Here is a 24,390-nt window from a genome sequence, read left to right as displayed (position 1 = left end):
ATCTTTTGGCATAAATCCACATAAGTAGATAATATAATAATTGGCACAACCACAAAAGGCAGAATATGGTGACGTGCATTTGGTGATTTATTTTCAAGCAAAAGGAGAAATCCGGCTATGGTAGTTTGCTTGTTTTTGCAGAAGATGCATAAATGTAATATGCTTTGTTAATATGGCAATGCTTCAATTAAATTTGTTATTTGGTGTGTGACAGTCTTTACTGAAAACTGACGCAAATAAATGCCTTACTATTTCAATATCATTTATCATTATTTCTTTGGGTGATGATTGACTATGTTCATTTTAAGCCATAATAAACATCAACGGAGGTGGATTAGGAGAGTCTAGACTTTGGCACGAGTAAAGGGACAGCTGTTAACAAAGCATTATGTTAACCTCATTTGCTAAATCCTCTCAAAATCTCCAAGGATAGAAACAATGACGAAATTGTACAGGACTTCAGTATTACACATTGTTGGAAGAATGTCAAAATAGATAGCCCGAATGCCAGTTTGAATCTCGACCAAAAGAAAAAACAGATTATTAGTGACCCTGACTAGAGATAAAATGTAATAAATGCTTAAACCTTCCATTAATCTATTTTCTATACTGCTATTCCAGCTGACTTTGGGGGAGAGGGGGTACACCCTGACTGCTCAACATCCATTCACAGGGCACATGTAAACAAATAACCATTCAGTCGCATTCACACCTGGGGACATTTAAACATGCATGTTTTTGTAATGAGGGAGAGTACTCAGAGAGAGAGAGAGAGAGATGTACCTCAACATTTTACAAAATACCACAATGTTATATTTTCTGTACATAGTGCCCCTGAAAGAATGTCGGTGGAGTAAATAAACCAAAAAGGAAATTTCATGTTGTTTTATTGTTTTGAATTATGGTAAAATTATAATTATCCACATATATGCTGTACTGTAATCATTCACATACTGTGATGATGACAATGTTATGCAGATCATGCTACTAAATATTGTACTATATACACAACATACTTTACATTCCATTAGATTCATATCTCATTTATCCTGATGTTTACAACCATATCCATTTCCACACTTCTTTGGTTCAGTTGTACCAGAAACAGCCCTTTGGTTAACTAGCAAAACAATTGGAAGGACCGTATAGTACAAATTCAGGATTTAGAAATCAATCCTGTCAAGTACTTTCAAATATTGCATTATCTCCATTAAGTGTAATATGTCAAATATTCTAACACCCCCCCCCCCCCCACGCTTCCCCCCAAAAGATTAGCATTACCATATTGATTAATGTTAGATTAACATAAAATGGATTTAACTTTGTTTGGGCGATGGTGCTATTATATTTTAAACACAAATTCCATATAAACTAGACTAAGTGCAATTTCTGGAGAAATTGTGTGGGAATGCTGAAAGCTGAATGCTGATAGCTGAATGCTAAGATGTGAATGCATGTGGAATGCTTATGAAGTAAATTGAGAGATAAATTATGAAATGATGACCTCCTGGTTACTGGACAATGCATTTTACCAACAAACACCTGGTAATGATGATAAGTTATATGTATGGAAGTGGGCATGGAAAGCGACACTTAGAAATAGTTCAATGTCTATCCCATTGAAAAGGAATGGGGAAAAGTTGATATTTAACGTTAAATTGTGCGAATACTGTACATAATGTGGAATCAGATGATGTATACCCCGCGAGGTGTGAATTTTTGAAGCTAGTTGAAATTTGAACAGTGTAAGTCAGAAGTATTATGTGGGAGTTGTTACATGGCAAAAACGTGTGGAGAATAAAAATCAAAATTACATACGTGGGAATGCTTCAGCATTCCCACAATTAAGCCAAACCAGATTTGAGAAACCTTCACTAATGAGATGTTAAGCAGCCTCTCAAACACGGATTTAGTTATTTTAGGATATACAAATAATGCTCATTAACGCTACATACAACAACACAACCAAACAACTTTTTTTTGGTTCCCCAGCAGCCACAAATTATTGTTTACTCCACATCATTCTCCTCTTCATCATCCATCACCGGCATTTCTTTCTCTGGCAACAAACCGTAACTGTTGAGGAAGGCCTCGACATCTGTAGCAAAGAACTCCTCGTTTAAATGCTGCGTGCAGGCCAAGAAGTTCCCGAGCAGTTCGCCTGCCTTGTACACCAAAAGCGTAGGCAACACCTCATCTGAGAATCTCTCAGCAGCACCTGAGGAAACGGCGTCAATTCTGCAGAATTTAACCGTGGGATAATCTGTGGCCAGACAGTCGAGGCAGTTGTTGAGCTCTTCGCAGCCTTTGACTCCAATCTTGTAGATGTGCACGACGACGACTGTGCTGTGATGTTCCTTCTCGATGACTTCAAGGAACGCCTCCCCGCTGTCCAGGTCGTGCACGCCTTCAAACTTCGGGCCAAAGCTGAGCTTGTCGTGCATTTCCTGCATGCATCGCTTTCTGTATTTCTTAAGACAGCCCTCATCTTCTTCCTTAAGCAGTTCATATTCTTGCACACTCATCTGAAAATGATTTGAAATGCATTTTTACATGGAAAAACTAGCATGACCACACTAGAATAATTTTCAGATGTATAGGGCAACAGCAATTAAACACAAGTACAAACACGCATGATTCATTGAAAAATAGATGCAGCGATGTTGATAAACAAAATTTGTGGGGAATGCCAATTATCCCCCAATGCATAATTAAGAAATTAATACTGACTATATGGTTTGTTACTATTTTACAAACCTACACAGAAGAGAACACATCCATTTCTCACTACTCGTTTAAGCTTTTTTTCATCACCGCGCCACATGCTGGAACTGACGGGGAGTTACCTGACTTACACTTAACCACTTGCATAATGATCAGATGCCCCTAAAGGGAAAGTGACGCAATTTTTTTCTTTACAATAATATATTGGATGTGCACCCACTATTCTAAATACTCGCTGTCGACTGAAAAATTGCATCACAAGTGGCAAAATGGCCGCCCCCTGTGATGGATAAAAACAGGTGGGTTTTGCTGCTTAACTCATACTCCACAAATTCAATATTAATCATAATACTGTGTTTTGACTAGTGGATCTTCATGGAATATACTGTATTATTATAAAGAAAATTTTGGGGTTAACTTCCCCTTTAGTATTAACTTTTTCATTCTGTTTGACAGCAGCCTTCTGAAGTGGTACATTGCAGTTTAAGGATGTAACGATATCCAAACATCACGATACGATATTATCACAATATGAAGGTCACGATACGATAATTGTCACGGTATTGTGGGGAGGTTGGCAATACACAAAAAGGTCACAATGTTGTAAAAAAATGAGCTCATATGAAAAAAAAAATATATATTGTGCTTTTGTACGTTACAGCAATGCATATAAACAACCTACAATCTCTAATAACACTTATTATTGAGGCACTTGGTTATGCAAGCACATATTGAGTTCCTCCACATATTGACTGGGTTCACAAGCATCTTCATCTGATCAATAACGTGAATTTTAAACACAGAAGGGCCAAAACATGCCTTATGAAAATTAAACTGCACTAAAAAAAACTAGCCACAGAGGGTGCTAAACTGCACAAATGGAAATCAACCTGACTTTTTTATGTGCTGCTTTTAATATCGTGACATGACGACGAATGATATTGTGGCAGTTTTAGACTTGGACTTAGACTTAGACTTAGACTTGACTTTATTGATCCCTTTGAGATGGCTCCCTCTGGGAAATTTACATGTCCAGCAGCAATGAGAACAGATAATAAAATAAAAAATAATTCAATCAATAAATAAATAAGGTTATTACACCAGAGATTGAATTAATAATAATAATAATAATAATAATAATAATAATAATAATAATAATAATAATAATAATAATAATAATAAAATGTAATATTGCCGTTCTCATTACATCCCTATTGCTGATATTATAAATATGGGCAAAACTCTTAGGTTGGATTTTGATTTTTGGCTTTAAAAATGATATCTTTGAAGCTGTTCAAACTAAGCAAAAAAATATATACCTTGCGATTGAGATTTGCCCGTGAATCGTCCTTTTTCCGATGAGGGGACGACATTTGTCTGAGCAGTTCCCGTTTTGCAGGTGGCAGGTTTTCCTGCTCCATGCTCTCCAGCTTAAATCTCCTCCAGTCATTGATAACACCTTTGGGACCTTTTGAAATATTGAGCATTTTCAAAATTTACTTACATGACACATCTGTTTTCTGTATTAAATTGAAACAATGTGGTATTTAATTAAGAGGTGAAGGCTTTGTGTCAATCTCAAGAAAGCAGACTAATTGTAGTGCAGAGGGGAAACAAATCACTTTACTTGGCTGTTATATGGGCTACCTGTAAACAATGTCTACACAAAGCCCACAATGTTTTAAAATAAAATATACAGTAATGGTTTAAACACTGTTTCACTCACCCGTGTGGGTTGCTGTTTCTTCCAAGTCAATCTGGTCACACATGTTTCTGTGTAAAGCAGAAGTGGGGGAGTTGAATTTAAATTATGAGATGCTGGTTGGCACGATAATCGCTACCAGTATGCAAGATCATATTGCAAGAGTGATTAGATCATTTTATAAAACTCCAGATTTGTTTACACAGTGATTCCCATGATATTTAATTAAATTAATGCTGTCTAAGAGGATTAGTTGACTGTAGCGGGTCTCTCGGTGGCTTTGTTAGTCCTTATAGATACTGTTTTTAAAAAGAATGTACAGTATGTGCAATAATTTTTTAAAACGAATAAGAAGAATGTATGCGTGCATTTTACGTGAATGATGTATTGAATGATATTAAATGTAAGTCACCATGCCGTTATACAGCATGCTACTATGTGAAGTATGAAATTGTAGTTGCATTATGCCAATGTTGCCAACACTTTTGTTTATGTCTTGTCATCGACTTGGTGGAGCTTAGGTTTTCCTGTCACAATTAGACCAGCGCATTGATTTCCACAATTAAAACCTCACTGGTCAATCACATGTTTCAATTAGTATCATCCTTGGGCTGATGGTCTTTGTCACTGGGTGAGATTTGTCTTCATTAGTTCTAGCTGGAACATGTGCCCAAATCGCATATGAATGTTTCATTGTTTAATTTCCGGATGTGTTTGAAAGAGAAAATGACACAGTGAGTTCTTTGAGGAAAGATGGACCCATGACACAGGAGCATAATAAACTGTTCTTTGTTCTTAGATTTTGTTGGATACTGTACTTTCGAACTAATTGTACATAATTGGTTATTTAAATCTCTGTATGATACTCAAGATAAGTCAACTTTAAGATATAAAGTGCTTGAATAATTGAGAGGAAAATAGCATTAATGCCCCCAGAATTACTGTTTAAAAACAAACATATAGGCATACTGTTAAATACGAAGCATGTACAATAAGCCAAGCATGAATAATCTAAGTTGTACAATAATAATAATTTTCTTACCTTTCACGATACAGTATCTTGAGTTGGTGCACTAAGTAACTTCACACTGGTCTGCGCTTGATTCACTTCACAGAATTGTCTGTTGCCGCTTGGCATGTGTTTTTGCGTGCATGCGTAGCTTCTATCCAGCCAATGAGCAGGGTCTAATGGAGATTTTTAAAAAGAAGCTATAGACCTAACGGAAATAGATCCTAAGAGGATTTCACTTCAGGAATTAGAAGCCTCTACTTGATACAGGCCCAACTACCCAAGATAGAGAGAGAGAGAGAGAGAGAGAGAGAGAGAGAGAGAGAGAGAGAGAGAGAGAGATAGAGAGAGAGAGAGAGAGAGAGATTATTAATTAATATTATCCCCTCAATGCGGCAGCTGAATTGCTGTTGCCTTTCTGTCTTCCCCTCTTGACACATCACATTCTAAAAGAGAACAAATCACAAGAGTTGACTGAAGCAGGAACCATATTTCTTCAAGTTTTAAATGAATGTCTTGTTTGTAATTCAGTGAAGTGTCCCCCAGGCATTCCAACATTCACACGAAATAAACACATGACGGGAAGCTTGCAAAACAAAATGCACCTCTAGCTCGGGATGCTTCATCGCGGCTTATCAACACAAAAAACACACTGTTGTCCCTGAGCTGCATCTAATGGTTTTGATTCGCTCATGTAACTAACTGCGCTAACCAACATATTCGACGGCTCTCATTATGATGCTGTACAGTGCTACTGAATAAGCATACATTTTATCTTCGCAAAATATTTGAGATTTGATATTGTTATGCTGTGCAAGTTATCAAAATGATGTGGGTGGTTGATGTAATGTACTGCCATCTTTGTTTTCACCTTTGACCACACACATTCACTGTAAAGAGAGAGTCACAATAGTGGATTTGTGAAAGAAAATTCTACAATGACTCATTTTGCTTGGATTAAATTCATTTAGCAAAATAAGATTTAGTCAAATGCTGAATCATCAAACGTTTTCTGATTCACGCTGTGGAATTGTTTGACTTCTGTGTCGTCTTCCTGTCCTTTTGTGTCCTGTATTTATTGGCTTAAAGGATTAGCGGACTTTTTAAATTCAAGCACACAGAGCGCATGTCAGGTGGGGTTTTCATCATCTCATTCTCTCACTAAGCACTGGATGCTTAAAATGGAATACAGTACAGCAGATTATTTAGAAGAGTATTTTCAAGACCTGCCAATATAATCAGCCTGGCACTTACTTTTTTTTAAATCAATCTCTCTACACCAGTGAAAATCAGACTTTGCCAGATAGTTAGATAAATATATATATATAAAAAACAAAAAAAAACAAAAAAACAAAACATGCACTTAAAATTAGCATTTATTATTTTTTGGGTGAATGATATTCAGAATATTTGTTCATGTCAAATTATTAGTTTTCTTTCCCCCCATTTTAAATTATGTAAGTAATTAAATATTTAGAAAAAGAGGAAGATGAGCGTGTGCAGTGGATAAAACATTTTGAAGACGTCCTCATAACATTAAATGTTGAAAAAATTAACACATAACTGGTGCTCTTTAAATTTGGTGGGCAAAAAATGTTGATAAAAAAAGCCTTTTTAATTAAACAATTCATCGGGATTTATCAAAATTCTGATTAAAAATGTAATTATTTGACAGCTCTTAAATATGTATATATTATTTTAAAAACTGTCATTCATAATGAGACATAGTGGTATCAATTACGTATAGGCCTAATAAAGTCCAACCCCCAAGATACAAATTTTGTACAAAATTTGCTCATCCCTCATATAAACCATAGTTTTATGTTGGACAGTACTGTTTTTTTTTTTGTTTTTTTTTAAAGGTGACGTGTGATGGAAAATGTACTTTTAATTGCTTTTATCAAACAAACAAAATTATCTTTAACAAAAAAAAAAAAAGTTTTTAATTAACTTCATAGGAATATGAGAACTTTTCTCCCCTGGTTCCAATTACTCGTATCTACCTATTTATTCATCTTAAAAAAAAAAAAAAAAAAAAAAAAATCGGACTAATTATTCCTTGCAAAGCATTTAAGTAAAACCATATATTGTAGGTCTGTAATTTTCCTCTGACCTGTTGTAGATGTTTTTTTCCCCCCCTCTTCTGATACATTTATCACCCTTGTGAGTGCAAAGGATTGAGATCCTTCCAATGTTTTGACAACTCCGGGCTACTGCGGTGTTATGGGAGACTGTCCAAAATTCCATTCAGCTTCACAGGACTTTCTCATAGTCTGACTCAGGAGTTTTCACCCTTTGGATCTCACATACACAGCACAGAGAAAAGACATTTGTGTCTCTTCATGGTATATTTGACTTAATCTGCATATCATTTCAAATAAATTTAATGTTTGTTATTATTATTATTATTATTATTATTATTATTATTATTATTATTATTATTATTATTATTATTATTATTATTATTATTTTACAAATCTATGCTATTGGTTAGTCCACATGTATGTGTAATTAATTAAATTAATTAATTAATTAATTAATTAAAAAATGGGCTTGTTCTCTTTCATGATGCAATGTTTATACATGCCATTTTTGGGGTCTCCTGAAAAGTGAAGATTTTGGAGGTACGAGGATTCCGCCCGACACCAGCAATATGAAAGTGCCTGGATGTCATTAATAAAATGTTCGGGGGCGTTGCCCTCTTGCCCAGATGAGTTGGCTTGAAAGGGATGAAAATGAAATAAATCATAAACATGAAAATGAAAACGAAATATTATAATAAAACTACTTCAAAATATAACTTATCTGATTTAAGATGACCAGGATAAAAAAAAAAAAGAAACAGTATGTGGTTATTGATGAGTAAAATTGATTAGTTTATATCTGGCTTCTGAAACCATGATGTAACTTGGGTAAAATAAAAAATAAATACAAAATGTTGATTAAATATATATGCCATCTTGATTCTTTTGCTGCCTAGCAACAAGGGTATCATAAACATGACTTGTTGTATCATGTATATGAATCTAATCTTTTTTTCTATATCAGCTGTGAGCAGAAGGCATGTGTGCATGAATGAGCATGTCAGAACAGGTCACATGCATGCACAATTCCAGATTGTATCATCCAAAATATTTTTTGGGAACTTGGATTACAGTCAGAGACAAATTTTAGTCATTGCCTCTTCCTCCACTCTATTCTAGTTTATGTACATTATTTTCATTTTCAATATAAAATTTACATTGTAAAGAAAATGATGGAAACTTTATGACCTGTTTGAATTTCATTGCACATATATGATTAACCGTTTTACTAACCCTTACAGAGTCCCTTTGTTTTTAGTTCATCATTGCGAACAATTAATTAACATTGTTCAACCAAAAGAAATACAGCATTACTTGACAGCCTTGTTTGATTGCTTGAATATTCAGTGAACATGTGACGCCTTGTTTTCTGTCACTTTATCCACGCAGTCCACTTGGAGGAGCTATAGGAGCACAAAAACAAAGTACATTATAGAGGATTGTACTCATGCACAAAGCATGATGACGTGAAAACTGTCAGGGGGGCCTCATAAAAAAACGGATTTTTAACCTGTGGCACTGAAGTGGTGGATCCCAAATGAGTATTTTTTTCACAGGGCCTCAAATCCCTGGCGGCGCTTCTGCATGGTTGTAAGAAATTAAAGTTCAAATTGGCCTCAATACTCTCGTCTCTTGAAATAGATTAGGTTTTTTTGTTTTTTTTTTGTTAAAATGACTGTTCTCACAACTATAGATTACAGCGATGTACTTTAGATCATTTTAAGGAAAATCTCCTCCACAAGATAGACATCGTATTCCACGCTGCCATTCACTTTTCACTAGTTAATCTATGAAACAGTCATTGGCAAGACCCTATTTCTATTATATTTCTATTCTACACAATATCTTCACTTTCTGTTCACCTTGAATTCATTCTCTATTCCAGAAGTTTTCTTAAGCTCTTAGTTCCCAAAGTCTGCTCTACTTTTTTTTTTTTTTTCCCAAACTTCTGCCTCAAATGACTGGACTACAACAAAACAAAAAATAAAAATGAAATTCACCTCATTCATCCCAATATCATTGCTTAAAAAGTTATTGAGGGATAATATTTTTAGCCTATTATCAACCTTCAATTCATCATATACTATGATGTAATTTAATGTATTGTGTAAATATGTTGCTATGTCACATTTCGCAGCTTGTTGGAAATGTTTTGATTTGTATTGATTGTATTTCACTTGTATTGATTGTATTTATTTGTATAACATTGGTGTTGTATTGGACAGACTGTGGGCAGTGGGGTAAAAATAAATTCAGTTTTTAATTTTTGTGACCATCGTTTGCAAAGCTATTGACTTTCGCATGCGCAGATGTTGCACATTAGCGAGTACCATTCTGCTAAAGAATCAGTTGCATGGCTTCAGACTGCCCCTAAATGTTGGCATTTTGCCCCTAAAATTTAAGACAAGATTTTTTTAATTTTTAATTTTTAATCTTTAATCTAATCTCGCATGTATGACCAATATTAGCTGATTTTTTATTTATTTATTTATTTTTATTTTATTTTTTTTTTTTGTATTCTTGAATATTTTTTAATTCACGAGTATTTTAAGTGGTCCTAAATACTGATCACACATTCCACTTACCAATTCTCATTTCATTTAAAAAAAAAAGAAAAAAGAAAAAAAAGAAGAAGAAGAATTGGCACATAGGTATTATAAAAACAAATTATTGTTAAATAATTAACACTTAGTACATGCGACTATCCTATAGGGTTGAACTCTCTCAGACAGTCCATGTCTGAACTATCCACCCATAACTACAATTATTTAAATATTAGTGTTTATCATGCCCAGTATTTGAAGAAGGAAATAGTCTAAAGTCTAAACCAATCGTTCGCTCCCACATAAACTTCCTGCCAAGAGTTCGCTGCTCGTGGACTTCACTTCCTCTTCTGTCAATGTGTTCGAGTCTGGCTCTGGACATTTGCACGTTTCCCTGTAGTCACTATGGAATCTCATGACTCAATAACCATTGACAATTTCTTTCATTCATTAGTTCTTATTGTTTAGGAAACGCCCGCCATTACAGAGTGACAGTTTAGTAAATGGTAACCTAAAGCTCTTCAACCAATTACATAAAATCCACCAGTTCATTATAATATCTTTCCAGTGAGATAGCTTTCATTTCCTGTTAACTCCACTCAAGGAGGAAGTAGACATAGCAATAAAACAAAAAAAAAAGTTGGACCTTGTAAGTCTGCCTTATGGTCAGTAATTTACAGACTTTATATTTTTGTTCAGATTTTAAACAAAAATAAATAAATAATAATTTTCTCATATAATTTGAAAAAAAAAAATGCATTTAATGTGATTCAAACAACACTACCATCAAATTGAAATCTTTACTGTTTACATATTTTATGACCAAGCAAACACTAACATGAAACACAAAATTTGTGAACATATATTAGTAATTTCAAAGTATTTTCAAAGTGTTGGTTTGTTACTATTAGGGTTGGGAATCTTTGACTGTCTCACGATTCGATTCGATTACGATTTTTTTGGGTCTACGATTCGATTCAGAATCGATTTTCGATTCTCGATTCAAACGATTTTCGATTCAAATTTATTTGATTGACAAATGATTTCTGCTTCAGTTTACAGATATGCACAAAATTGTCATGATGTACTCCAGTCTGCTTTGCAAGACAAAATGACAAATAGAGACATTAAAGTGTCTTTTTTTTTGTTTAAACATTTATTAATTTTGTATTGTAAGTGCCTTTTTCCACAAAAACATCATGTGGGCTGCAACTGCCTTTTCCCCTTCTTCTTCTTCACTTCTAATTTAAATAAAATCAATTTTTGGATATTAATATCGATTCGATTCGATTAATAAGTGAGAATCTCGATTGTTTTATGAATCGATTTTTTGGCACATCCCTCGTTACTATTACTACAGTGAGGTGCTTATGGAAATAGTCACAAGAGCAACAGATGACTACTGTAAATAATAAATTGTTTAGAAAAGTCTCCAATTAAGTAAACTGTTTATGTTTCTTGTTTGGGTAATGCTTGCTATAAACAGAATTGGCCAGCTGGTTTAGACAATTTTATTTAAGACTTGTTGGCAGTGTAACTGAATGAATTTCTAGAAGCAATGTTATGTTTATCTGAAGTAACAAGTCTAACAATCTCAAGTGCTGTCTTTCACAGTGAATAATGACATCAACACACACATACACTATTTGTATTAAACAACAGAAAGATGTTCAGCTTTGCATGAATGGTATTTCTTTACTTGTCCCATGATATGTTGTGGCAACACTACAGAATGTCATGGAAACATTTGGTCAGGTTGCAGGTGATGTCAACTAGTAATTCTCATTGTTACTGTCCATACAGCATCCTTGTTCCCGTTTTTACAATGTGATGGATGGAATTTGAATTTGAATTTAACATCAATAACCAAGAAACAACTTGACCTTCAATCTAACATACCGATTCTACTAACAGAAAAAAATTGCAACCATCCGGACAACATCCATCCATCCATCCATCCATCCATCCATCCATCCATCCATCCATCCATCCATCCATCCATCCACTGACTCATGTCCCATCAGTTTCATTTTTAAAAGTGCTCTATAAATACACTCGTGTTGAGTAAGTATATTGGCATCAGTTACAAAAGTCACGGTGTTTCTTTATTCAGCTATAGCTGTTGCAATGCAGCCAGTCACTGCTGTTCCGTTGGTGAGTATAGCAGTGTTTCGAAAGCGATATATACAGTTGGAATGCAGACAAGCAATAGTGGAAGAAGTAAGCAAACAGATATGGCAGATATTCAAGGCGTGTCAAGGTTACCGGATATTACTAACGTGGGAAAACTAGGGAGACACCAAATAGCTGACATTCTCAAGTCATTTGTGATCATGTTCATAGTTTCAAGAAAGTGGAACACAAAGCATAATGCCAAGTATGCAACGATGTGGCTATTCTTTATTAAATGAGTAAAACAAATACAGTCAAGTGCATTTATATTTATATACTGTAGCGCCAAAGCACTTCACGTATGATCAGAGCAGGTCGAGAACCACACTAAGTACATAAAACCAAATGAACCCCTTAAGAGAAAGCGATATGGTGAGGAAAAGACTCTCTCAAAAGTAGAAACCTTAAACAGAACAGAGACGCTGTCGTTATCTTTTTCTGTTGAATAGATTATATTTATTTTTTCATTTCTGTCATGTTTCCTTGTTTGTCTCCTGTCTGTCTTGCTCGTTAGGCTTTGTTTCCACCTGCTGTGGTTAGCCGGGCCCCTTCTAAAAAAAATAAATAAATCAGCTCCAGCCAAAAACTTATTGTCCAGGTGTTGTCTCATCACTTTTCTTGTATTAATGAGGTCGTCTGGTCTACTTCACCAACTGGTTTCACTGTAATGCAGTGGTGTCCAAACTACAGCCCGGGAGTGGCCCCCGATATATACTAAAATTGGCATTTGACTCAGTTCAAATAAAATAAACAAAACAAAAATGTTTGGAGATGGTCAAAGAAAGAAAGGGAGGGTATCGAAAAACTGGTGCCATTAAAAGGTTATATTAGTTAACTAAAATTAATTAAAAAAAAACTAAAACTAAAATAAAAAAAATATATTGTTAAGAAATAAAATAAAAACGGCAATGCTTTTAAAAAAAGGAAAACTAAATGAAACTACATTTTATGTTTACAAAACTAACTAAAACTAACTATAATTATAGCAAACGTCCGTTGTTTTAGTCTTTGGTAATTAATTTAATGCATGAGCCTTTGGGGATGATTTTAAATGTGATTTTTAGTAGATTTATTTTGATATAAACGGGAATAATGACGTTTGAAAGTATGTCACACAGAAGTGACATTATCGAGCAGCAGCCAATAGAAAAGCACCTTCAGATGACGTTGCGATTATGGTGTTTTTTAAATATTGTGCACAAGTAATACACTTGTTTTTTATTTTTTATTTTATTTTATTTTTTTAATAATACTAATACTGAAACTAACAAACTAAACTAAAACTAAGCATTTTTAAAATAACTAAACTAATAAAAACTAACAGGACCACCCTGAAAACTAATAAAAACTAACTAAAATGAAAAATTCCAAAATCATAATAACCCTACTGCCATATTACAAATAAATTGGTTTATATACTGTAGCATTTTTCTAAATATGCAAAAGCACAAATGAATTATTTGTACAAGTTTTAGGACTAAACACAATTTCTCTTAATAACATTATGTGGCCCTTGCGTCTGATTTTCTGTATGTGGCCCTCAAATGAAAAAGTTTGGACACCCCTGCTGAATGTCACAAAGGCGACCCCCATGGAGACACAGATCGTTAATGGCAAAACATAATTTACACGATTATAAAGCTCATTTTTTCTTTATTTATTATTAGATACATTTAGTTATTTGAAATAACTTAGTAACTTCATTTTTCGCAACATGATTTGTACTGACTTTGTGGACCAGAACATTAGAACAACAAACACTTTATCGGAATCGGCCATCTTTGTTGTTTACATTCGCTTCAAAAGCATCGAGGTGGGAACTGGGACAATCCAAGTGGGATAAATATTACTCCCCACCTTTCTTGAATACAGTATTATTCTCTGGTTTCTTTCAATCGTGGTCGGTTCATTACTTGTTCATGTAAGTTGTCACGTCCCCATGTCATAAGGACATGAGTGACTGGAAGTCAAATGCAACAGACAACAGACATATAGTTGTGAGCCAGGTCATCCCCATCAGTGACCTCTTCGACACAAAATATTGTTGAAAGCCTTCCTTCAATTTTCAGTTTCTGGTTTACTGCCCCAGTACTTAGAAGATTCAGAAGATGGGATCTTCTACCTTCCATCATTTGGATACTTGAAACCATGTTTACGTTAGTACTTTTCCACAAAAATTACATAGAAAAACAGATGACACACACCAATGACTAATTTTGATCACAAACATGTCATAGCTTCTCACGGTCACGTTAGCCCAAGAAACCTTAAAGAAGTGATTAGTGTGAGTGTGAAACCAATGTGATTTATGAAGCAATGATATCATAGACAATGACATCTTTCCCTAGGCAGAGGGAATACTGCCAGAGACTTCACATAGAAACCTGAAAAACACACGCAGGCATGTACGCACACACGCAATAGGGATAGTAAGAACAATAGTCACATATCATATTACAGTTTGTACAGACTATTTAATTGAGTTTTAGCAATCAAATTAAAATTCAATGAAGAATATTTCTAAGTAGATTAAAGGTCAATAAGTGTATAAACAAGCATCATAGAATAGTGTTGCTCAACCTTTTCAGAAAAGATCATTTAACTTTAAAAAAGCAAGTACCTGAAAATCACCTACTCTAACCTAATAACTAGGATGGACCACTTTTGATGATTTGGTAATGACAGCTGAACAATTTGGACATTTGATCTTTATTCCCATAAAGATCCAAAATGTACTGCAAGAGTCCAGAACCCTATTTGTTATTTGTAAGACGTTTTTATTCTTCTTTTTCCCTTGCAATCTTGGTTCATCCATGTTCATCAGCTATGCTGAAATATTATAACATCACTGTAAACTATTATAACGTTTAGGAATGACTACACTTAACACAGAGACCACTTAAAGCTGAATTAAAAAATGTTATTTACGAGATTATGTTTTTGTAGCCGCACAAGTCAAAACATGGTATTCTGTTTAATATTGCATTTGTGGAATATGAGTTAAGCAGCAAAATGCACCCATTTCTCAGCCCATCTCAGGGGGCGGCCATTTTGCCACTTGCTGTCACCTGAAAATGACATGCTCATGTAAAATTTAATCACAGCTCACATGTTTTCTGAATCTGAGCTGTGATTGGTTGTTGTCTGAGCTCTGAGCAACTGTGATGTCATTTTCATTTGACAGCAAGTGGCAAAATGGCCGCCCCCTGAGATGGATAAAAACGGGTGAATTTTGCTGCTTGACTCATACTTCTCAAACACAATATAAATCTGAATGTCATATTTAGACTAGTGGGGGCACATACAACATATTGGAAAGAGAATTTTGTTGACTTTCCTTTAAGGTTTCTTGTGGCTCACACATTATGATACACTGGTATAAAACATTGACCTAGGTCAACGTTTAAGTGTTTTATTGAGTCATTCCAGTGTGTATGTAATGAAGCAAAAATAGTGTTACGGGATGTGGTGTAATAGTGGTTAAGGGGTAAATTGGTCATCTTACATCCCTTCAGTCCATGGTGACCAGTTCTTCATGTTGTCATCATTGCAAATTTCCTCAAAGTGGGACCACAATAGAATCAGCCAGGAATTTCATTTTGCGAAGATCCTGGGAGACATATTGAATGGATGACCTTAGTATGACTTGACCTTATTTGATGATTTGACGTGGCTTGATCAACAAACAGTTGAGAGAAATTATGTATCACGCAATTTGGATGGGTGACTGCCAGAGCTACTAGTGTGCACGGCAGCTGGCATGAACTCACAACAGATTCGAGCCCGTACCTGCAAGGCATCACGTAACTCCCTTTTTGGCTCATTCTCCCCATGCCTAATCTGGGTTCGGTGTTCCAGAGAACGAAAACACACACTGAAGTTTTCTGATCACTTCCCACACTGAACTCAAAGCCTGCTTATCCTGATTGCCCCAACACAAAGCGAGACGTGTTTCTCTTGCCCACTCTCCTGGACCAAAACCTGAGCGTGCCACACATTGCTGCGTAATGGAATAATAACACTCCTTGAGCAAGTGACAGTCTGGATACCGAACAATGCAGAAACAATTAGGTCATTTTCATGCCGTGATGGAGCATGAAGTATTTGTGAAAGGGAATCCTACGCGGACATAGGCGGAGGAGGCAAGGTAGTTCAAATGACAACTGATGCACATGACTTGATTAAAGTAATTTCCTGGGGCTTCTGTGACTGGTTGTGTTTTTTCTCCAAACTAATGACCCAGAGTGAACGGGAAAAAGTCAAAATGTTGTCTGTCTTGATGGGAAAACGTGGCTGTCATTGTTTGTGTTTAAAGGCAAGTTGATTGTGTGTGGCCTGACTCACAATTCAGTGCCATGTCAACATTGTTTCTACTTTATTTGATTTGGAGCGCAACCCAAGAAAAATAATTGTTCTTCTGTTGCCAGCCTCTTTTGCTGACAAATGATTTCCTCTCATGATCAAATTCATCATGTTCAGTAAAAAAGATTCATCAGCTTTCCTGGCGAAACATTTGTCTAAACATGGACATTTTCGGTAATGTTCATGAAAGCCATGAAACTCTTTGACCGCCAAAAACGTTGAATAACAATTAGTAAAATCACAATGTAAGCAGCCATAAACGTTAAATGTCGTCAACCACTTTTTTTTTTTTTTTTTTTTTTAATCAATGGGAAGTGCAACGTCTAAGTGCAGCGTTGCCTGGTCAATAGGTTGTGGAATCAAAAACACTCACTAACTATGGCCAGTAGATGGCAGACTTGTATCGCTTTTCAATGGGCTGCCTGTGTATGGAATTACAGTGAAACATGACTGAATCTGTTGAAATCTCTTGAAATAGAATGTTTTCAAGGATGACGTGAATGATCAAAGCCTTTATCACATTAAACCTAATTCACAGAGCGTCACAAAGCCAAAAAAAATTAGTGTCAAAGTCACTGTTGTGAAGAAAATGTATCTTTTCACAAACAGCTTGTTTTCTCCTTATCTTTTCAATTTTTGCTCAATGTCACTCAAATGACCTATTTTCAAATACTGATTACTAAAGAACGGAATAAGGTAGAAACATACTTTTTCTTCTAATGAAAGAATGGTATGCAATCTTTCATGTGGTACCCACGTTGTGTATGCAGTAAAAGCACACAAAATTCTGGATGCCTTGAAAGATGAGTTAAAATGCTGGAAATCAGCTTGTGTCTCACCCAGGTGTGTCTTGTTGCGTCAATCAGTGTGAGTGTATATAGTCTGCTGTTTGTTGACTAGTCTGTGTGGGTGCATTGTTGATGTTATGTCGCTGGCATGGGTCATTTGTGCCTGGTTTTCAGATTTCTTTGTTCTTGTTTTGTTTATCCAGTTCCTGGAGTATCTTTTTCTTTTTGTCTTATTAAACAACCACTTTTTGAGTACATCTGCCTCCTCACTGTGCCTCCTTGCACTTGGGTCCTCAATCTCGCCTCAAAGCGTGACAAAATATGACTTGGAAAACCTTTAAAAAAAAAAAAATCATTTTTTAAATTGTTCGATTTAAATTGTTTTTGCAAATATTCTCTCATTTTGAATTTGATGTCTGCGACTCGTTGCCAAAAACCTATGACAGAGAGACATGTTTACTACTGTTACATCACCTATCCTTTTAAGACTCAAGTAACCACTTGGGAACTGAGGACAGTAATTGTTGAAGCTTTGTAGCTTTCTGATTCTTCCTTCTTATACAACTTGAGTTGCTCAACATTCTGGGGTTTCCACACATTTTCAATGGGAGATAGGCCAGGACTGCTGGCAGGCTAGCCTACTCGCACATTTTTACGACAAGGCCACTCTCTTAATATTACAGCTGCAGAATGGGGCTTGGCATTGTCTTACTGAAATAAGCATGGACATCCCTGAAAAAGCTTGGATGTCAGCATATGTTACTCCAAAACCTGCATGTAGCATTCAACATTAAGTGTGTCTTCACAGATGTGGAACTAATGCCATGGGCACGAACACATACCCATACTATCACAGATGCTGGCTTTTGAAATTTCAGCTGATAACATTTTGGATTGTCCTTTCCCTCTTTGGTCGAGAGGACACAAATACCATGATTTCCAAAAACAATTTGAAAGGTGGACTCGTCAGACCACAGCAGAATTTTCCTCTTTATGTCAGTTCATCTCAGATGAGCTGTTTTTAAATGAACTGCTACCCTGGTGATTGAAGGTCATGGGCATTTGTTGTTGGTTTTCAGTCTTGCCACTTACATGCATGAGATTTCTCCATATTCTCTTAATCTTTTGGTTTGGTTTGGTTTTATTTGTTCATATTTCCTTTCGGACAGCATTGTGACAACAAAACATTTCATCATACGATTACAACATATAATAACAGAAAAGAAAAAGGGCTGGCGGGAAGAAGCTGAAGCTTATGAATTCCCGACCCCATGCTATACTAGGACGCAAAAGAGTCAAGCAAACTATTAGTTAAAAGTCAGCAAGGATAATAAATTTCTGTCAGTCCTTCATTCCGATAGTGTTAGTTAATCCATTTGATTGAGTTCGGAGTCATTAGTTTCAGTCCAATAAGTTGTTAATACTTCAATCAGTTCATCTTCACCAATAATATATGTTAATCACGTGTAGGTTTGTGTTCCAGGCAGTTGATTCGTTCCTGTAGCTTGTTGATCACATTTTAATTGGGCTCCATGTAGATTGATTCAGTCCAGTAGCTTTGGACAACTGAGCAAAATGACAGCCATGCGTCCGACCACATCGTCAGTCAGATCCATCTTCATCACGGTTCCGGTTCGTTCGCTGTTTCACGTCGCAGTTTTCTCTCCAGATCAAGCAACTTTGTGGCCATGTCTCTTCTCATTCTGTTCATGTTCATGTTCTGTTCATTCTTTTGATGATATTATGGACAGTAAATGATGAAATCCCGAAATTTCTTGCAATTGTACATTGAGAAATGTTCTTACACTGTTGGACTATGTACTCACACAATTGTTCTCAAAGTGGTGAACTTGCATCCATTCTGCTTGTGAACAACTGAGCCTTTTGGGGATGCCCCTTTTTTACCCAATCATGACACACACCTGTTTTTGATTAACCACTTCCGGAATGCTCCAAACCAGTGTTTTTTGAGCACTCCTCAATGTTCCCAATCTTTTGGTGCCTCGTTTCATGTACAGCACTTCGTATACAGCAATGCTTGTTTTAAAGTGCTTTTTAAATAAAGTTGAATTGAAGCAACATTAGCAAGAGACGTGAACTAAAACTCCCTGAAAGAGATGCAATATGTGACACTGATATTGGGAGGGGGCTATACCACTCTAAGTAATTATTATCAATATTGCATGCAAAAGAAATTGCCAAACATTTCAATCAAAATAAATTCAAATTTTATTTGTATAGCACTTTTTATACATTAAAAAAAAAGCAAACCAAAGTGCTTTACAGAAATAAAATGAAAAAATTGAAAGAAAAGGCAACAAATCCACAGAAACCCACCGTTCCCATCCACACAGGTAAACACATACAACATTCCCCCACATATACACACAACACATATTAAGTGACAGTGTAGCGACATGGCATTTGGCCATGGGTATATCCGAAATATAATTTAACGATCAGAAATACTTAACACTTATTACAATCAAATGAGCCACTGTGGATGTTACAATTAAAGTGCCCCTATTTTACTGTCTACAGTAGTGGTCCAGATCTTACGAACTAACATGCATTGCGTGACAGTAAAACAGAAGAAAATACATAATCACAACTGGAATAAAAGCAGCTTTAAAAAAACAAAAACAACAACAACAACAACAACAAAAACATGGTAACAAAACTTACACTATGATGGAATCGTAAACTAGCTTTCAAGTATCAGGTTGCAGTCACTGAGGTCTTTCATTTTACAATAACTTATACAAGTACATGTTCCTTTCATAAATAAAAATAGGCATACAACAATATAGAAAACTCCATACAAAAAGTCTGTTTACATAAAATTTCTTCCATTTTAAATAGAATAAATATTTTTAAATAAATAAATAAATATTAAAATGTATTAATAATAAAATAAAATAAAACTTTAGAGCTCAGTAGTCCTTTTTTTCAAAATGACTGTAGGGTTCATGTCGCCATCGCGTGAGGGGGATGTGCTGGAGTTGATGACGACGGAGCCGGTATCTTTGATGTCAGGTACGTGAAATGATGCCACTGGACAGGGCCCCCGCACATTATTGCACACAAGCTTCTGCAGAGATGCCGTATTGACAATGTCAAATCCGACACTTCCTCCAAAGGTGCTGGGCTTCCAGTATTCTGGGGAGCAGATGGGGTTTCCCATCAAGCCTTTGAGTGAGAACGGGGCTCCCATCTCCACCATGGTTTCCCCGAAGATTGCATTGGGTCTGGGTTTTTCCACAAGTAGGCCTGGGTAGAGCTCTACAGCGTCGACATCTCCGTACATCTCCTCTAGCACTGCTGCCATTTCTTTTTCCCCTGAAGGAGGAGGAAGGAGGAATTTTTTTTATCAATCTAGTTTATTCAAGAATATCTGCCTGGATACACATATTTACAGAAGCGAGAGGTAAATTTAGCTAGCATAGGGTGACGTGGTTAACATGTCTGCTTCAAAATTTTTCCTGGTTACCTTCCCACATTCCTAAAATATACATGAGAAAACTAAATTGCTGACAGGTGTGAATGGCTCTTTGGCTACACGTGCTCTGCCATTGTCCAAACATACTTATATTACACGTGCACCTTTTTACAGTTTTCTTTCTGTCTTAAATAAGAGTCTTCGTTTACTGGGATGAAAATCTGTTTACACTATCTCAATTTGAGATTAACATCTAGACGAGTAACGGATGGAACTACTGTACATGACCTGACCCTTCAAAGATGAGGTAATCCTGTAGTACTTTCTTCTTCTAACTATGCAGAAATAATGTCACGTTACTTAAGATTCCTGTTGCTTCAACAGGAATAATACAGTATGACAAACTGTATGAAATCTCACCTGTCAAATCTTCAAAAGACTTGTACGGAGCCATAGAGAATCTTTTCCTGTAGGCGTTCAAAGACTGGTAACGCATTTGTCTGCTGTCTTTTATGGACTTAATAGTCACATACAGAATCGGTGCGGGGACATTCCGACCACCAGCAACCTAAAAAATAGTAACAGAAAAGCTGTTATACATAAAGGATCATCACTGTCAATCTTTATGTGGCTAAAAATCTTATTAACCTTACCCGCCCAGCTATCTGCTTGCTGAAAGACTCCACCAGGTTGGCAATGCCATGCTCAGTCACGACAGACGTGTTGAAGACAAACTCTTTATAGTTGTAGTTTTTCTCCTCGATGTGGAAGGATTCGGGCATCAGCGGGTGCCAGTGGTACAGTGTGTTAAACTCAGATGCAATGCGGTTCTGGTACTGGAAACGCTGGCTGAACAGCAGCTCGGGATCAAATTTCAACTTGAAGTTATAGCCACTCAGATGCTGCACGTAGTCCTCGATCACAATCTTGATGGTTTCTCCTGTTGGGCAAATAATCGATTCAGTATTATAGAATTAAACCAGTGAATTGAGGTAACGATGGGACTTTTAACAGTGAGGAAATGTTCCCCTTTGTGAGGTAATTCTGGTTTCATAATGTGAATGTTAAAACCCCCAGTGCATGTATAACTTCCACTTTTGAAAATTTCCTATAGTAACTAACATCAACAGTTGAATCTGTCTGAATGATGTTTTTTTTTAATTTTTTTTTTATTTTCTTGACAATAATATTTTCTATGTAGCCCAACTAGTGAAAACATGGTATTCTCTTTAATATCATGTTTTTGGAATATGAACAAAGCAGAAAAATCCACCCATTTTTATCCATTTCAGGGGCGGCCATTTTGCCACTTGCCATCGACTGAAAATCACATCACAGTTGCTCAGGGCTCAGTTAACGACCAATGATAGCTCAGCTTCAAAACAGGTGAGCTTTGATTGGTTGTTGTCATCTTCAGCTGAAAGCAATTAGCAAAATGACTACCCCGTGAGATAGATAAAAACAGTTGTTGTTTGCTGCTTCATTCATATTCCACAAACACAATACTAATCAGTATTTCATGTTTAGACAGAAACATTTTTTTTTGATTGACTTCCTCTTTAAAGTGACCTTACAACATTTTATTCCTCATCAACTCACCTATCAGAATGAGCCGCGAGGTCTGAAAGAGTCTTTCATCATCCCAGTAGGGGTGGACTTGCTTCAAAACGTCGCACACTCGGTTGTGTTCGCGGAGCCAAATGGTGGCATACATCATGAGACCAGGGACCAGGCCGAAAGCCTCGTGGCCCACGGCAAAGCGGTGAGAGTCGGGGACATGAGGAGGGTAGTGCATATCAACGCCCACATCCTTGACTGTGGGAGGGTACATCTCGCCGTCCAGCATCTGCGGTTATATGCAGGTAAACGTGAGACACTCGTGTCGTCTGAAAGGGACAAGAGAGTGACGCATTATCGCCACATGTACCTGATATTTAAGTTTTCCGTCTTTGAAGAGCCTCAGTTTGTTTTGCCTCTCCAGATTGTCTCCATATATGTGACTAAGGTCCACCTGAAAACAAAATACATGAATATTTAGTATAGTGAAATTTAAACAAATATTGTCCCCGAGACAAACGAAAAGTGTTGTCTTACCCCGTGACCTTTTGCCAGTGTGAAAGCAGGACCTCTCTTCATGTCCGATTTAAAGAACTGGTGTGTAAAGTGCTGTGCGAAGAACGCAAACATCAGGCTGGTGCCCTGTGGGTCAGGGATGAACTGCCTCCTCATCAGTAGCGTCTCTGCAAGAAGTTTTGCATCCGGGAGCTCCTTTTTACCTGGATGAACAATTGCAACATGGGACAAAGTCAGTCAAAGAAGATTGGACTCATCAGTAAGTGGAATTGAAGTGTTGTTTTTTTTTATCAGCAAAACTGACAACTTGAAATTAAGTGAGGACAACCACAGTTGAGCTTTACTTCATATTTAAACTTGTTGAAAGAACGTCACTAGGCCATTTTTTTTTTTTTTTTTTTGTATCCGCCCCCCACCAAAAGCCTGCCAAGCCAGACAAATTCCCATTTTACAAGATTACTTCCTCTGAGGTAATGGGACTCAGTTGCTGAGTATTCAGGAATCTAAGAAAACAGGTTTTGAGGCTGGGAGAGTACACTCACCTGCTACTCCCATAGGGGTTGGGCAATCCTGCGGCACCGGTGGGAGGGCTCTCGTATAGTACGAAAGGTTGGAATAAGCTTCCCAGTTTTTGTAACCGTAATCCGCATTGTAGGTTGGGGGGCTGTCAATCATGTGGGAGCGAGCTGGAAAAAATGAATGGCTATTAGCTTTGCTTAAATGATTACGATGTCTCCTTGTGTTCCGCTCAGTAACTTACATGTCAACACATATTTCATGATCGCATTTCTGAGAAATGAGATGTTGTTGATGATGTTCCAGAAGCCCTTGAAGTGGGTGAGAAGATAGTGGACTGTGTTGGGGGTGGGCTTCAGGAGAAGTTTTATCCGGGTTAGGAATTCCGCTGTAAAGATCCGACAGAAACTTTACTCACTCGGCAATATATATATATATATATATATATATATTGATAACTCCAAGTAGATTAGATTATATGTACTCACGTGTTGTGCAGTTTGGACCATAATATCCAGTTCGCGTACAGTCACATTCATAAGCATCATATCCGAGGGCTGTACAAACACCTCTGTTCTGGCATGGCTCTGAGCAGCACAGGTTACCTGAGAAACATCAGGAGGAACAGTCATTCATAAAATCCACAGCAACACAATAGATGAATTGGACCAATTAGACTTATGACTTACCTCCCTCACACACAAGACAACCAAGAGACAAGAGGACAAGCGTTAAAGTGGATTTGTTCATACTCCAAAGACTTCGCGTGAACTTTTTTTCCTTCTCGGTCGCACTGCTCTCCACCTCTGTTGTTCCTCCCTCAGAGTTGAACGTTTGAACGTCCCATCCTGCCCACGGGAGCACCTTTATAGCTTGAGAGTGACGTCATTTGCCGACAGCTCTCTCACACACACAAACACAGACGTGGAAGTCATAGTTTTTTCCTTATACAAACGCCATTGATTTTCAATTGTTTGG

The 24,390-nt window shown here is 36.6% G+C and overlaps 2 protein-coding genes across 2 annotated transcripts; both read right to left on the bottom strand.

Annotated features, from left to right (window-relative positions):
- Positions 1-1,407: 1,407 nt before the first annotated feature.
- Positions 1,408-5,636, bottom strand: pdcb (phosducin b). The gene is made up of 4 exons (XM_077533525.1): positions 5,469-5,636; positions 4,451-4,497; positions 4,044-4,192; positions 1,408-2,525 (listed from the first exon to the last, which is right to left on the bottom strand). The coding sequence occupies exons 2-4, from the start codon at positions 4,491-4,493 to the stop codon at positions 2,010-2,012; spliced, it is 708 nt and encodes a 235-aa protein (XP_077389651.1). The 5' UTR covers positions 4,494-4,497; positions 5,469-5,636; the 3' UTR covers positions 1,408-2,009.
- Positions 5,637-19,601: 13,965 nt separating this feature from the next.
- On the bottom strand, positions 19,602-24,325 carry ptgs2b (prostaglandin-endoperoxide synthase 2b). The gene is made up of 10 exons (XM_077533523.1): positions 24,102-24,325; positions 23,901-24,017; positions 23,657-23,800; positions 23,439-23,582; positions 22,918-23,099; positions 22,751-22,834; positions 22,423-22,669; positions 21,477-21,763; positions 21,244-21,391; positions 19,602-20,723 (listed from the first exon to the last, which is right to left on the bottom strand). Exons 1-10 carry the CDS (start codon positions 24,160-24,162, stop codon positions 20,311-20,313), a joined length of 1,827 nt encoding a protein of 608 aa, XP_077389649.1. The 5' UTR covers positions 24,163-24,325; the 3' UTR covers positions 19,602-20,310.
- Between the last annotated feature and the right edge of the window lie 65 nt (positions 24,326-24,390).

The sequence above is a fragment of the Festucalex cinctus genome, chromosome 10 (genome assembly GCF_051991245.1).
Source record: "Festucalex cinctus isolate MCC-2025b chromosome 10, RoL_Fcin_1.0, whole genome shotgun sequence".
NCBI lineage: Eukaryota > Metazoa > Chordata > Actinopteri > Syngnathiformes > Syngnathidae > Festucalex > Festucalex cinctus.
Note: the sequence above shows the minus strand (reverse complement) of the source record. Positions and strands in the feature narration are given on the sequence as shown.

Coding starts and splice junctions, on each gene's coding strand:
- pdcb (XM_077533525.1), bottom strand. CDS start 4,493: ATGTGTGACCAGATTGACTTGGAAGAAACAGCAACCCACACGG. Junction 4,193..4,450: donor AGAAACAGCAACCCACACGG/GTGAGTGAAACA, acceptor ATATTTCAAAAG/GTCCCAAAGGTGTTATCAAT. Junction 2,526..4,043: donor GGGCAAATCTCAATCGCAAG/GTATATATTTTT, acceptor AATCATTTTCAG/ATGAGTGTGCAAGAATATGA.
- ptgs2b (XM_077533523.1), bottom strand. CDS start 24,162: ATGAACAAATCCACTTTAACGCTTGTCCTCTTGTCTCTTGGTTGTCTT. Junction 22,835..22,917: donor CACTGGCAAAAGGTCACGGG/GTAAGACAACAC, acceptor TTTTGTTTTCAG/GTGGACCTTAGTCACATATA. Junction 21,392..21,476: donor GCAAGCAGATAGCTGGGCGG/GTAAGGTTAATA, acceptor ACTATTTTTTAG/GTTGCTGGTGGTCGGAATGT.